Consider the following 16074-nt stretch of genomic DNA (forward strand, 5'->3'; position numbering starts at 1 on the left):
ACACATAGTCAAACATATTTATGTTGGATGAGACTTTGATGTTTATAATAATTTGTTTTTAGAGCACATCTGAATATCAAATACTTTTTTATACAGCATGCTAAACTACATTTAGTACACATTTACCTTGGATTGTATCGAGCGTCCAGGCTGAAAACACTCATTAAAAAATGAGTTAATTAAATTTGTAATTGAACTCCTTCGGAGAGAATTGCACGTCTCCTGCTCTGTTTTACCCACATTCTGCCAAATATATTTCTTTTTATAGCAGTCTTGGATAATGACCCAGCATATGCTGTTCATTTTAAGAACACTTTCACTACGGATTTGACAAAAGGCAAAGGAGGTACCAATGTGAGATTTCTAAAGACAGCTACAGCACTCGACCCAAGGTTTAAGAATCTGAAGTGCCTTACAAAATCTGAGAGCATGCTTTCAGAAGTCCTAAAAGAGCAACACACTGATGTGGAAACTACAGAATCCGAATCACCAAAAAAGAAAATCAACCTTCTGTTGGTGGCATCTGACTCAGATGATGAAAATGAACATGCGCTGGTCCGCACTGCTCTGGATCATTACCAAGCAGAACCCGTCATCAGCATGGACGCATGTCCTCTGGAATGGTGGTTGAAGCATGAAGGGACATAGGAATCTTTAACGCATCTGGCACATAAATATCTTATGACACCAGCTACAACAGTGTCATGTGAAATCCTGTTCTCACTTTCAGGTGACATAATAAACAAGAAGTAGGCAGCATAATCTCCTACAAATGTAAACAAACTTGTATGTCTGAACAATTGTCTGAACAACAAATAGGACTAAGTGGACTTGTAGGGTCTAAAATTTTACATTGTTTTGTTTTTGAGTGCAGTTATGTAACAAAAAATAAAATCTACATTTGTAAGTTGCACTTTCATGATAAAGAGATTGCACTACAGTACTTGTATGAGGTGAACTGAAATAATACTATTTCTTTTGTTTTTTTACAGATTACAATATTTGTAATCAAAAATAAATATAAAGAGAGCACTGTACATTTTGTATTCTGTGTTGTAATTGAAATCAATATATTTGAAAATGTAGAAAACATCCAAAAATATTTAAATAAATAGTATTCTATTACTGTTTAACAGAGTGATTAATCATGATTAATTTTTTTAACTGCTTAACAGCCCTAGTTCTGAGTCATACCCAATCCCAGAACAAAAGTTTCAAGCTCTGTTCTCTACTTTTCAAGCTCTGTTCTCTGTTTTCTACTTTTCTACCAGTGCAGTCAAAGACACAAGTTGTACCTCTGGGCTGAGAAGAAGATGGAGAGATGATGCAGATGCATGCTAATAGAGCCAAGCTTACCTCCACAAGCCTAGTTTTTCTTGGGAAAACTAGTTTTCCACGTGTTTTGGGGACAGAAATGTTGATTCTTTATTGGCCAAACTGTATTTTATTTGTTAAAGTTTTCAGTTCACAGGTTGTATTCTTTTAATGCCAGGTAACACTATACAACTTGGGAAGAGCTTACTCAAAACTAGAGAGATTTTGAAATGTGTGTAATTTATTCATGCCCTTCAGAGCTACACCTCTACTGCTTTTTAGAAAAAGATATCTCCCTTAAGTAGAATAGCAGCAACTAGTCAAGGATTTCAACTAGGAAAGTTTCATTCTCAGAAGAATGAGTTTAATAATTCATAGGTTTTCCATTTACAAAAGACCCAAGTAAGACAGCTTTTGAAATTTTGAAGAAGTAAAGGAAACCCCAGAAAATTTTATTTGGTAACAATTCAACTAAGTGTTTTTAAGTTAAACACAGATGCATCTTGTATGTGGAGAAGCGCAGAAACACTTAACCTCAACTATGGATACAATGACCATGGCAGATGGGAGCCTAACTTCCTTATATGCTTTAGAAAATCCCACCCTAATGTTACAAAAACAACAAATAGTTTATCTGATCTTTTTGTTTTTACAGCTAACCAGAGTTCACACCACCACATTAAAATATCACTCTACCTGCTGATAACCGTGAAGAAGGTTCTCTTGATCTTGAATTTCCTTTTGGATTTGCTTTAACTTTTCTTCAGTGACAGTCTCTGTTGCCCCAAGGTGAAGCCATTTCTTTTCTTTGCTCAGCTCTTCCATACTATTTAGCTTTCAAAATATACAAAGCACACAAAGTGTCAATAAAACAATTGTTAGACAAAGTTCTCTGGAGAAAGCTTTGCACTAAGTTAGATGGCATCTATTTTCCTTTTTATTAAAACACACACACACGGAAACAGAGTACTCTGAGCCTTCAAAAAAACTGGTGTCATAGAAGCATTATCTGAAAAAGTGAAGCACATGCAAGATTGTAGTAATATGCACAACAGGCCCTGTTCAGTATAAGGGCTTGTCTATATGGGGAAACTTACCAGCAGAACTATACGACTAACTCCCCACGTGGACACTCTTATTAAGAGTGTTCATGTGGTAAAACTGTAGCAGTATACTTGAATTGGTAAAGTTCTGGTGGTAACTTTCCCCAAGAGCCAAGCCTTAAGCATAGTTTTGTAGAAAAAACCATCAGGAAGTGTATATAATTCTGCTTTTATTTTACCAGAAACTGACATTATATTAAAGGTTTATTTATAGTTATAGCGTAAGGTTTTATAATCTGAATGCTGCCCTGGAATGTGTAACACAGGATACGTATACACCACTGGTGGCAGCTATATGTATACTACTTGCCGCCATACGCTGCGGTTAAAAGCACACTGCATCCACACTGCAGCATGTAGCCACAGATATCAGTGACATGCTCTGGCAGAGGAGAGGTAGTGGGGAAAGGCTTTAGCAGCTTCCTGCTGCCAGAGCCTTTCACTGCAGTCAGGAATAGTTTTGCTGTGGGGGAGGGAGTGGAGAGGCAAAGGCTGAACCTTTCCCTCTCCCCCACCCCAAGCCCTAGCCTTTCCCCATTGCTAAAGTCTTTTCCTGAGGCAAGGAATGCTCTAGCAGGGGGAAAGGCAAAGCCTCTCCACTGTCAGAGCTTTTCCCTGCAGCAGGGAATGACTCCAGCAGCAGACAGCTTGCACAGCCTTTCCCTGCTGCCTCCTCATGGTCAGAGTTCTTCCCCACTGGAGGAGTTAAAAACAACAGTGTAGACAGGCAGAGACAGCTTAGGCAAGTAGAGTGGGTAGAGTATGTATTCACATACATACACACACTCTTCAGGTGTCTTTACTTGTCTAAGCCAGGCCTCACCAGCTACACTGTTATTTATACCCACGCTAGGGGGGCTATGCGGATATGTACTCTACATGCTGCCAAAAGAAGCATGCGGCATACACGTATCCGGAGAGGAATTAGACAACCCCTAAGTAGCAAAGCTTCTAAGTAGTAGCCTCCACTCATCTTGTGACTGTGTGGCTTAGAGAAGAAAATTGGTAAGTAAATTGGTTGAGGTGAAAGTTCAAGACCATCTTTAAAAAACTTGGGGTGAGACCTGGTAGAAACTTTGTCCTTATTTAAAAAACAAAACAAAAACAAAATAAAAAAACATGTAGGAGGCCCTACTCTGAGGGCCTGCAGTTCCCCCATCCTCCTGGCCAACATGGTAGCCATAAGGAGTGAGTGAAGAGCATAACTCAGTTTACCCTCTGGAAAAACAAACAACTTTATGATTGGTTTCAGATGGAACAGCAATAGCGTGAGTGTACACCTTGCACCCACCCTCCCCGTTTATTTCCTGTTAATTGGTTCAGAGCAGGAATGACTGAACTAAGAAATACTGAGTGTTGTTTTCAGAAGCAACTCTTTCCCTTTGTCTGTGGTGGAGGTGGTACAGCACCTTCGTCTGAAGCACATAGTTTTCTTGACTCAGCCGTAAAAGCTCTTTATCATGTTGCATTTTCATTTCTACCACCTTATTCTCCATTTCCTTCTCTTTCTGTGAAAATGAGTCTTTTAGCTGCTGAATTAAATCATGTGCCGCTTTCAATGTTTCCTCTGCTTCCTTGACTCTTTTTAGCAAATAAAGCTCTCTCTCACTGTTTTTGACAGGGAAAAGTGAGGAATCCTGGTGAAGAAAAATTACCAGAGAAACACTGCATTGAGATCATTGATCATTTCCATTTCATTTCAATAAGATGTATTCAAGATTTAAGGTTAGCAATACTACATCATCTTTCTGTGAACTATTTCACTGAGCACTCTGAAAATATAAAGAGTGTTAATACAGTTAAGCAAGATTAAGTGCCCAAAGCCAGCAGATATCAGGGTGCAGGAGAAAAGAGTTGGGAAGGATCTTCACAGGTAAAACATACAATAAAAGTGATAAAATTATTGTCTTTAGGTTTTGGGGTTTTTTTAAAGCAAGTCATGTTAAAATGTCATTTAAAAATAATATTTATACTATGGTTCTGGTAAAAAATGGCACCAACTTCAAAGAGCTTTTCCATGTATGTGTGACAAATCCTATAATCTTACTTTAGAGAGAAAAATGAATTTCTAACTACTTTTACTCTCCTTAGCACTAAAGAGCTAATACTGCTACGAGCGAATCAGTTCGATTCTACTTACCTATTCTGTAACTGTTGCTCTTCAAGTGATTGCACATGTCCATTCCATGTGAGGCATGTGTGCCAAGTGCACTGAAGCCAGGGATTTTTTTCCCTAGTGGTATCCGCTGAGGTAGTGCCTGTGCCTGCATGTACTCCTGGCCCAGGATACAAAACTTGGAGCCACTCTGGCCCTTTTCACTTCCTTTGCATTTGAATCCATAACAAGCTAGACTCTGAAGCAGAGGGGAAGGAGGGCGGGGTTTGGAATGGACATCTCGAAAAAACAGAACAGATAAGTCACTGTTTTTCCTTCAGGTGTTTGCACATGTCCATTCCACGCTAGGTGACTCCCAAGCAGTTTGAAATGGAGGCAGAGCTCAGATTCTATCTGAAAAGGGACTGTAGAACTGCCTTTCCAAAGCTGGTATCATCCCTAGAAGCTGCAGCAATAGCATAATACTTGGTAAAGGAACGTGCATGTGTCAGAAATTGGGATATTTTCCCAAAATGCTGTTGAAGTCGCTTGAACTTCTGAGGAATATGCAGAAATCTTTGAAGGAGCAGTGGTCTCAGCAATCTCATAACACACTGATATGCATGATGTGCTCTAATTTGAAATTCTTTTCAAGGAAACTGCCAGCTCCTTAATTCTGTCCGCAAAGGAGACAAACAGCTGAGGGATGCACAGAATGGCTTAGTTCTGTTGAAGCAGAGGCAAGGGCTCTATGCATGCCTAAAGTGTGGAGCCTCTATTCATCTTGTAACTATGTGGCTCAGTGAAGAAAATTGGTAAGTAAATTGTTTGGTTGAGGTGAAAGTCCAAGATCATCTTTAAAATACTTGGGGTGAGGCCTGGTAGTGACTTTTATTTTTTAAATTAAGGACGAAGTAGAAGGCCCTACTCTGAGGGCCTGCGGATCCCCCATCCTCCTGGCCAACATGGTAGCCACAAGGAAAGCCACTTTGACTGAAAGTGATGTAATCAGGAGAATGCAACCAGTGACTCACAAGGTGGGCCATTAGAAGTAATACTAGGTTCAAGACCCAGGACACAAGCAGTGAGAAGGTACTAAAGAGGAATCAGAGTGTCTCCACCCTGTATACTCTTGGCTGGGATTACAAATAGATGCAAGGCACACAAGCAGCCCTCATTGGTACTGCTTTGTGAAAAATCTCTTTCCAGTTCACTGGGTGTGCCCACACTTAGTGTGGAATGGATATGTGCAATCACTTGAATTGACAGTTATTCCCAAGGAAGAGTGAACACAAATTTCAGAACCCATGCAAAACTGCAGTACTGGCTATATATAAAAAAAATAGAAGGTTTACTTGTAAACTGAACAAAGTTAATACGGAAATCACCAAGATGAAAACATGAAGCCCCACAATGACATTTTTAGTCACTTTTCAGAAAATAAATGCACTTTAAATTTATTTTTGCCAATATTTTAAAAAATATTTGTTTGTTGTGGCTCTAAGTCTAGCTTCCCATACCCTCATTGGAAGCTGCATAGAGGTGCCAGGGAAGAAGGAAGAGCAGCACTCTGACAGGTAGTGCAACATCCTATGCTCTTCTCTTTGCTTTCAAGATTTCCTTTGGGCTCTTATGAGCCTTTATTCATCTTGAAAAGGTTGCTGAATAGAAGGTTCAAAAAAATGGTAGCGACCACACACAGCTACCTGAGCTGCCTTACTCCATGTCTTGCTTACAGAAAAGCAGGAAGAATCCAGAGATAAATACCAATAAATGCATAAAATTTCTTGTAAGGCAAAAATAAATCAATCAATCTTGCTTTCTTATTAGCTGCCTACTGCCTGCCTGAATAAAAGAGGAGAAAAACTCTTTGCCGTGTTAGCCAAGTCATTTTTCTGTTGACATACTATTATATGCTCAAGCACAATATGCAGTACTAATACAAAGACAGACAAATACAGGTACTAACTTACATGCTAAGTATAATAGTTTTATTTGAAAGTTTTATTTAAATTAAACCTGTTTGATACTGAAATATTAATGTTTAGAAATTAGATAATGGATAACATTTTCACAACAACATTGACATAAAACTACCAAAACAGACTGATCTGGGAACCTAAAGTGGCAATATGACTTTAGCAATATCTTTTAGAAGAACATCAACATCTTATTAAAGCAAACTCTTAATGCCAAGTTTCAGCATTTATTGATCCTATTATAAAAGGTATTACAAAAAGCTTTAACAAAACTGGTATGCAAATTCTTCATCACGGGTGTTCCAGTTTTGAACAGTAATAACTTAAAATACAACACTTACTTTTTGAGTCTGCACACAAGAATCCATTTCCTTAATCTGCAGTCCAAGGGCATTAATGACTGACTGGCCAGACATAACCATATTGCTGACCTTTTTAGAAGCTGATTCATTTACTGCAGATCTTATTATCCTAGTAGTAAATAACGTTTCTTCATTTTGAGAGGAAAAAGCAGAACAGAACAAAATTCAGTGAGTGACAGACTGCGAAGGTACTGTGCTATAAAACCAATGAAAATGTTTATTTTCTACTTGTTAACAACACATAGTGTATGTATATGCTCTCAAAAAGTCAAGTATATTCATATGATCCACCAGTGCTAAGCCTCAAGCTTCTGGATCACAATTCAAGCACTCCATAGTTAAGATTTTCAGTTAATTCAAGAGCATCCACAACAAATTATGTGCAATGTTACTGGAGATGGAGTAGCCATCATTTCCTTTATAAAATTTTTATTTTATACTTAAAGAACAATGAGAAGTATAACGTAATAACCAGAATGCCCTGCAGACCAAAAGACCAGGATAATTATCCATTAATTGGACAGCAAATAAGCTAGCTCAGGTTTCAGAGTAGCAGCCGTGTTAGTCTGTATTCGCAAAAAGAAAAGGAGTACTTGGGGCACCTTAGAGATTAACAAATTTATTTGAGCATAAGCTTTCGTGAGCTACAGCTCACTTCATCAGATGTTTTGTGAACTTTCTTTAAAAAGAACCAAGCAACCCACATATATGTGAAGATACTACCAGTCACAGCAGAAACACCACCAACCTTAGAAATAGACCCTGTAGCAAAACACCCCACACACACACACAGTTTAATTGAGAAACTCAGCATCTATTCGTAACAGACAACATGACATTGGTGTATGCAGTGCTGGTGTAGCTATGTTGGTCCCCGGATATTAGAGAGACAAGCTGAGTGAGGAACTCTCTTTCATTACATCTCTGTGTGGGCTCAAAAGCTTGTCTCTCTCACCAACAGAAGTTGACCCAATAAAAGATATCATCTCACCCACCTTGCCTTTCTAACTTGACATTGGGACATAAACAGTGAAATTCATCCTAGGGTATAAATTCAACAATTTATAGCTCGGCAGCCTAGAACATGGGGGTTTTCTGTAACTACTGAAATACTAGAGACTACATACACTCCTGCCAAAAAAAAGCCTGAGCTGATGACAGGAGTTTCTACATATAGTGCAGGAAAATATATTGGTAAGTGACCATGTTGCAAATCAGATGCCTTTTGTTCTTCTGAAGAGCTGGTCTCTTTCAGGTTTTAGCCCTGCTACTGCTGGTTGTGAAATAGTTGTTTGCTTCTAGGACTACCTGAGGTATTTTTCCTGGGAATTTTAAGGAAGATAAATATACCTTTCCTTACCAACCACCTCTGTCACCATTTTATCCAGAAGCTCCCTAAACTGTCGGCCTCTCAAAATAAGGGAACACAGACATGAGCTGTTTTACCCTACAGTTTTCTCCATGTGCTTCCTGGAGACTACATTAGTTGCTATCGAATGTGCCGAGAATGTGAGAGCATCCACAGAGTGGATGCCTGTAGTACCTCAGAAATAACAAACAGTGCCCACAAGATGCCAAAACTGATTAGGAATTTTACAAAGTTCAAATGAACCAAATCCTGAAATTCTGTCTTTATTTGTAGTTCAGTCTCTGCTGTACAAGCCACTTGGAAGCAGAGAATTCTGGAGGAGGTTTTTTCTTAGTGGGCAACCTCAATGTCACATTAATGGGCATTAAGGAAAAAACTAATTCTGGAAATAAATGGGAAATAAAAGCAATTGTTTCTTTGTATTTTCTAACAAGTGCCAAAATGCACAACTGAGGATAAAGATAAAATGCTTATAAAGAACAGGACAGGCCACACTGAAAGAGGTTACAATATCACTCCAACAAGTTGAACTATCCAAAGGGATTTTAACAGAAATGGAGATTTTTTAGTTGCAGAGAATACTTATACTTACTAGAGTAGAAACTATGACAGACATACATGTGTTTTTGAAGGCAAAATTATTTTCTATTCAATTGGTCAGCAATAGTTAAATAAATGTAGTGGAGGAGCACGGGCTTTGAATAATTACATATGACTAGAGTAAAAGGCTGGTCAAAAAATGTTTTTTCCTCCCTATGGAAAATTTTGAATTTTCATAAGAAAATTGAAAATGTGTTAGTTTTTTTTTAATGAAAAAACAATGGTTTTTGAAGACAGCAGGCACTTTCCTTAAAAGTTTGCATGTCGTCAAAATCGACGGAAGATTTGACTAGCCCGGTAAAGGAAGGTTTGAAATCCATATGTAAAATATGCTACAAAAAAAAGATTACATTTCTACAATGAGTTCTGGGTAGGCCTATTCAAGCATAAACTGATTACATTTATTTTTCTTATTTCACTTTCGGACTGACTATGATATGCATGAGTCCGTGATATCAAAATGCATCAATTTGTTCAATGCAGTAAATATCATACAATCTGACTGCAATATGAAAATATGACATCTATCCCAGGAATCCTGGGAATCTCACATGGATTTATTCTTTCAGGAAAAATTAACACTGCTATAAGACTCATCTTTAAGAAGTGGAAAAAGTATGTCACATAAAATCTAACACTATTTGTGCGTGTAACATCAAAACCAAAAGCTCTCTGGATTAAACAAAAATTAACCTCTGAACTCTTCATTTAAAATAAAATTATGTGTATAAAACTAACAGTTTACCTTTTTGCCTTGCTTTATCTGGAGGTGATTTGGCTTTCAAACTTGGCTTTTTGAGAGCTTCTTTTGATGCTCTCTTTTCAGTAGTTGTGGAAAGTTGTTTTAAGGGTGAAGTGGGTTTACCATATCCAGAACTCCTAACCAATATATGAGGTCCAATGGAAGATTTCTTCTTATGTAAAGGAGCTGTACTTCGAGTGCTCTTGTGCATTATTTGCTTATTAATCACTGAATCCAATCCCTTGTTCCTCCAGGAGCTGGACTGATGTGCCTGTGTAGAATAAGTATAGTTTGTAACAACCACATTAGACTGTAATAAAATCCAAAGGTAACTTCAGTTCTTTTCCTGTTTATTTAAATATAATTCTAGTAACAGAATACTGGGCCAGTTACAAGAGTTATACTTAAACAGGAATAAAATTCCTGATGGAGCTGAAAATGAATAATTCAAACCCAAACAAATGAAAAATGTGTAATTCTATAAAAATCTCCAGTGCTTTTAAGGTAGTGAAAAGAAGACATCACACCAAGTAGGGAAAATTGCCTATTAGGTGGAATGGACAACAGGGTAGAGATGAAAAAGACCTATTAGGTCGTCTTGGAAATTGGCATTCAGCTTTGGAGTCATGACCCTAATGAGTAGATAGCAATAATGTTTTCTTGGGAATCCCCAAATTATGGATAGACATTTCTAGCAAATATGTTTGTAAAAACAATCTTCAAAATGTGATTTAAAATTATTTTTTTAAACAGATAAAAGATAGCTAAATATGGCTTACCTTATTAATTTTGCTGTCCTGATGCAACAATGCAGAATCTTGTATTTTTTGTCTCAAAAGGTCAAGCTGCTCTTTATCAATCTGGTCTTCTTTATCAGTCCCTTTTTGATGACTATCTTCACTACTTTCTTTTGCAGTTGCCTGGAGAAAAACACTCTCTTCTTCTTTACTACGTTTATCAAACAAAAAATCTAAACTTTGCTTCTCCAGAACTGCATCATTTTTGTGTTCTTTAATTGGCAAACGACTGACAAATTCAGCTGCTCTGCTGTCTGTTAGTTTCACCGGACTAAAAAAGAAAAAGAAAAAGTGCATTTAACAAGACTTGCAATTTGCTTACAAATATTTTTTCTAAAATTGACACACAAATGCAATGTTATTTCCATTGCCAGGTCAAAAGACTCTTCATTTTTGAAATAGCTACTTGCAATACTTCTAAACTCTGTTTACTAATGGAGTAAGTCTACTGGAAATAGATCTTATTTTCAAAAGTGGCCAGACCAACTCAGAATACATATTCACTTTACAGATCAGCACAAACTACACACAGTAGTACTAAATTATCTAGCACAATAAAAATCTAGATTCCTAGCTCAAAAATGACCCTAGTTATTCAGAAAGATGATTTTCACAAATAATTCATGGACATTAAGATGTTAAAACATGCATTTTCTAAAACAAATACCTTACAAGCTCCAGATCAAAGCCTCTTGCATGAGATGAATCTGCTCTAATGGGTTTCATTAATTCCTCTACAGTGAGCAAATCTAAGGAGTGGAATATATTATTAATTTTAAGTATAATATTTAATACACAGTAATAAACTAGTTATTTTAAAAAAATTATTACAATTCTGAGTGGGTGATAGATTTAGAAAACATATTTTATCAAATGCTATAACTTAGTATTTGGCAAAAATATCATGTATCTTTCTGAAACATGCCCCTTACTGATTTAACTTGGCATCAAATAGATTCCAAGATACCTACCATATAAAATAATACACTGATGTTGCAAAACAAACAAACAAACAAAAAAACCCCACACTTGTCTCAACCATAAAAGTAACTTTCAAAACAAAAGTGTCAGAATCATTAATTTTGAGTGTTTTTTTGTGTGTGTGTGTCTTGTTTTTACAAGCACCCTCATTGTCCAGAAACTACATACAATCTCTCAGGTGTTATTCAGCTATTTTAAGTTAGGCACAGGTATTCCAAATGGTATAATTCTGCCTGATTATTGCATAAAATATTTATTGGCATTTTTAACTTAAGTCACTAACTATGTTTTAAGTGCTGCATTGAACACATTGATAAGGATAATACAAAACCAGTAATAAATGAAAGCTGTGTTAACTTGAACCCCATTAAAAAGCAAAACAAAAAGAGATACTGAGTTAAATTCTGCCAAATAGTAATCTGTAATTCTCCAAAAATCTCCAGTGCTTCTAAGGTAGTGAAAAGAAATCACAGACAGAAAATAGAAATGGAAAAGACATACTAGGTCATCTCGGAAAATGGTGTAAATTAGGAATAACTCTCCTCAATTCTTTGGTGTAACTAAGAGCAGAACTTAGCCTGTTAATGTTTGTCACACAGAAAAAGTGGGTAGAGAAGATCTTGTTTCTAAGCTTTAAAAAAGGTGTTACAAATATAAAGCAAATTAAAATCTTTTCTTAAAATAGAAATTTATGTAGTACGAATCTTTGTAGGCCAGATCCTATCCACCTGTAGTAAAACCCATGGGAGAGAGCTGTTGGGGAAGGAGGTCTTTGCAAAGATTGGCTTCTGTCGATTTCCCTATATTGTCCCATTCAAGTCTGAACCTGTGTTGGGTAGGGTAATCAGAGCTGTTGAAGAACATGACAGATCCCCTGGCATCTGCAGGAGGCCATCCACATGGAGATCCTTTACCTCTGCATCAGCTCTGGCCCCCACCAGCTCTTCCTTGGCAATACAATGCTATTGGAGAACTCCGTTCGCCCTGGATGCCTTTAGGATACCAGAAGGGTGCTTAATGGAAAGATAACTGTATCAGACTATATTATCCTTGCTGGGAATGTGCAACCTGCCTTCTCATTCCTATCACCTGTGTAGTCTTCCCCCTCTCTACCACTGTAGATCATGATCTGGTGTAGCACTCTCTAAGAGTTTGAGTAGAAGAGAAGAGACAGTGCCACTGATGTGGCTGATCCCACATCTTGTGGAGTAGAGATTCACATGCTGAAGATCCACTCCCTGGTTGGATTTCAGGGAGAAGATCTAGAGTCAAATTTTCAAAAGTGCCTAAGTGATTCAGGAGCTTAAGTCCCATTTTCTAAAAGCACTTAGAAGCTCAAGTCTCACTGAAAGTCAGTAAGACAGACTTAGGAGAAAAGCTGGTCAGAAGAATTCCAACAAAATATTTTTTGTCATAATTTTCTGATACATGGAAATCAAAATATTTCAAGGCAGCAGTTTGAATTTGACAAACTTCTGATAGAACGCAGGAAGGCTCCCTGTCATCTCATCTCTGGATTCTCAGCAGATGGGGCTTGCGGGTAGGATAAAGTGGAGCTGGGACCCTGGTAGACCCAGCTCAGCCAGGAGTCTCAGAGCTGTCACTCCCAGGGTTGCAGCTTCAACCCAAGTATGTTAGAAAGGACCCAAGGCTTCCCAGGTCCCAGCAGTTCACCATATGGGCTGCAATGAAGCCAGGGACCCTGGAAACTACAGACTGAAATTGACATGATTTTTATTAGGTCCATAGCTGCCCTTCAGTGAATAGCAGCCCTGAAGCTGACCAGACTTTTGTCAAGTTAAAAGGTCTGGTCAGTTTCACCGCTGTTATTCAGTGATAGACAGCAGTGAAACTGATAAGAATCACATCAATTTCACTCTGCAACTGCCAAGGCCTCATTGGTCTCCAGCTTCCCTGCAGCCTGCCAAAGAGGCACCCAGGAATCCTGGGAGCATATTTTGTTTCAGAAACACCAGATTTTGGTGTTTCCAAAATGAAATGTTGCAGGATTTCAGTTCTGTGAAAATTCTGGAGAACAACTTTTTGTCCTGAGTCAGGATTAAAAAAATTCCGAAAACTCTAAAGTTTTCACAGAACTGAAATTAGGTTTCCCAGCCAGCTCTACTTAGGAGCCTAAGGCCTGGTCTACTCTACGGGGTTAGGTCAAATTTAGCCACGTTAGGTCAATTTAAAAATGACTGAGTCCACACAACCAACCCCGTTCTGTCGACCTAAAGGGCTCTTAAAATCGACTTCTGTACTCCTCCCCGACAAGGGGAGTAGCACTAAAATCGACCTTGCTGGGTTGAATTTGGGGTAATGCGGATACAAATCGACAGTATTGGCCTAGAGGAGCTATCCCAAAGTGTTCCACTGTGACCGCTCTGTACAGCGCTTTGAACTCTGATGCACTAGCCAGGTACACAGGAAAAGCCCCAGGAACTTCTGAATTTCATTTCCTGTTTGGTCAGCATGGTGAACTCAGCGGCACTCAGCAGGACAGGTGACCATGCAGTCCCCCTATCATCTCCATCCCTGAGGTTATCGCAGATTAGAAGGCGAAAAAACCGCACTCACGATGACATGTTTTCCGAGCTCATGCAGTCCTCCCGCAATGATAGGGCACAGCTTAATGCATGGAGGCATTCAGTGGTAGAGGCCAGGAAAGAATTAAGTGAGTGTGAAGCGTGGAGGAAGGATGCGATGCTGAGGCTAATGGGGGACCAAATGGACATGATGAAGCGTCTGTTGGAGCTGCAGGAAAGCCAACAAGAGGGCAGACCCCACTGCAGCCATGTACAACCGCCTCCCCTCCTCCCCATGTTCCATAGCCTCCTCACCCAGACTCCCAAGAACGCGGCAGGGCAGAGGCTCTGGGCACCCAGCCACTCCACTCCAGAGGATGGCCCAAGCAACAGAGGGCTGTCATTCAAAACAGTCTGATTTTTAGTGTGGCTACAATAAGCCATGTGGCCTTGTCCTTCCCTCCTCCCTCACCCGACTCGGGCTACCTTGTCCGTTATCTTTTTTTTTTTTTTAATTAAGAAAGAATGCATGGTTTCAAAATAATAGTTACTTTATTTCGAAGGGGGGGGGAGTGTAGTTGGCTTACAGGGAATTAAAATTAACAAAGGAGGAGGGTTTGCATCAAGGAGGAACACACACAACTGTCACACCAAAGCCTGGCCAGTCATGAGAGTAGTTTTCAAAGCCTCTCTGATGCACAGCGCGCCTTGCTGTGCTTTTCTAATCGCCCTGTTGTCTGGCTGCTCAAAATCGGACGCCAGGAGATTTGCTTCAACCTCACACCCCGCCATAAACGTCTCCCCCTTACTCACAGATATTATGGAGCACACAGCAAGCAGCAATAACAATGGGAATGTTCATTACACTGAGGTCTGACCTAGTCAGCAAACAGCACCAGTGAGCTTTTAAAAGTCCAAAGGCACATTCTACCACCATTCTACACTTGCTCAGCCTATGGTTGAACTGCTCCTTACTACTGTCCAGGCTTCATGAGCCATGGGAGCAAGGGGTAGGCTGGGGTAGGTGCGACCGTGTGGTGCTGCCAGCTGGGAGAGCAGCCTGAGGCAGAAGCCTCCAGCTCGCAGGATATTCCAGGCCTGACTGAATCTCCATGAGACAAAACTTAAAGAAGAGAATGACCTGGAGTCTCTGGCTCCCATTCGGTGCTCTAAGAGGAGGATAGCCATGTCTGTCCAGGCACCCCGATCGACGTCACCGAGGTCTGCCAGGAGCACCCAGGAGATGTACGACAGCTATCAGTCCTACTGCACCGTCTGGCGCGAAGGCAAGGAGCTGCTGCTGTGCAGCAATGCAGTACTGCATTGGAGACGTACGGTGACGGTGAGCTGAGCAGGCTCCATGCTTGCTGTGGTATGGCGTCTGCACGGGTAACCCAGGAAGAAAGGAGCGAAACGATTGTCTGCTGTTGCATTCACGGAGGAAGGGGGACCTGTACCCAAAACCACCTGCGACAATGTTTTTGCCCCATCAGGCATTGGGAGCTTAACCCAGAATTCCAACGGGCAGTGGAGACTGTGGGAACTGTGGGATAGCTACCCACAGTGCACCACTCTAAGTCTATGCTAGCCACGGAAGTGAGGATGCACTCCACCGATTTAATGCGCTTAGTGTGGACATACTGAATTAACTGTATAAAATCTGTTTCTAAAAATCGACTTCTTTTCTAAAACGACCTAATTTCGTAGTGTAGACAAGGCCTAAGATTCTCTTGAAAATGGAACTCAGGCTCTTCTGAAAAATTTTATCCCTAGGCTTATATATTTTACTTGTGTATGTGATATATTACAGTTTTGTTTTTTCAATTTTTAAAAAGAGATTTGTTTTATGGAATAGAGAATATTGGAGTCAATTTATGTTATAAATGCATAAATAAGAACAGTCTGCTTTAAGTTTTAGCTCTTTGTTTGAAATAATTCCTTTAAGTAACTTGAACACACTTCTCAGGTGTAACTTGAGCATAACCCAAAACATACACTGATTTTACATAATTTGAACAAGAACGGAATTATAGAAAGATAATATACTCAAGATTAGTTGAGCATGAGCAATACAGTCCACGTTACCAGAAACCACAGCTCTTTTTAACCTAAATGAAATGGCAAATAGCTGCTCTCTGTACTAGTTCTATCCATAGAGTTTGAATGTATCATTTCCATAATGTAGTACTGTCAACCAGGGAACGGCA

At 39.3% G+C, this 16074-nt stretch overlaps 1 protein-coding gene across 7 annotated transcripts in view; it reads right to left on the reverse strand.

The window, feature by feature from the left end:
* Positions 1–16074, reverse strand: part of CEP162 (centrosomal protein 162) — an 80710-nt gene that overhangs the window by 30496 nt on the left and 34140 nt on the right. For 6 of the 7 annotated variants that reach the window (XM_073336580.1, XM_073336578.1, XM_073336579.1 and 3 more), the window contains 6 exons: positions 11029–11110; positions 10344–10632; positions 9568–9835; positions 6833–6981; positions 3827–4054; positions 2011–2148 (listed from right to left, as the gene is read on the reverse strand). In XM_073336580.1, coding sequence (XP_073192681.1) covers positions 2011–2148; positions 3827–4054; positions 6833–6981; positions 9568–9835; positions 10344–10632; positions 11029–11110 — 1154 coding nt within the window. The remainder of the gene's footprint in view (positions 1–2010; positions 2149–3826; positions 4055–6832; positions 6982–9567; positions 9836–10343; positions 10633–11028; positions 11111–16074) is intronic. The other variant, XM_073336582.1, reaches the window with a different exon arrangement.

This window comes from Lepidochelys kempii, chromosome 3 (genome assembly GCF_965140265.1).
Source record: "Lepidochelys kempii isolate rLepKem1 chromosome 3, rLepKem1.hap2, whole genome shotgun sequence".
NCBI classification, from domain to species: Eukaryota; Metazoa; Chordata; order Testudines; family Cheloniidae; genus Lepidochelys; species Lepidochelys kempii.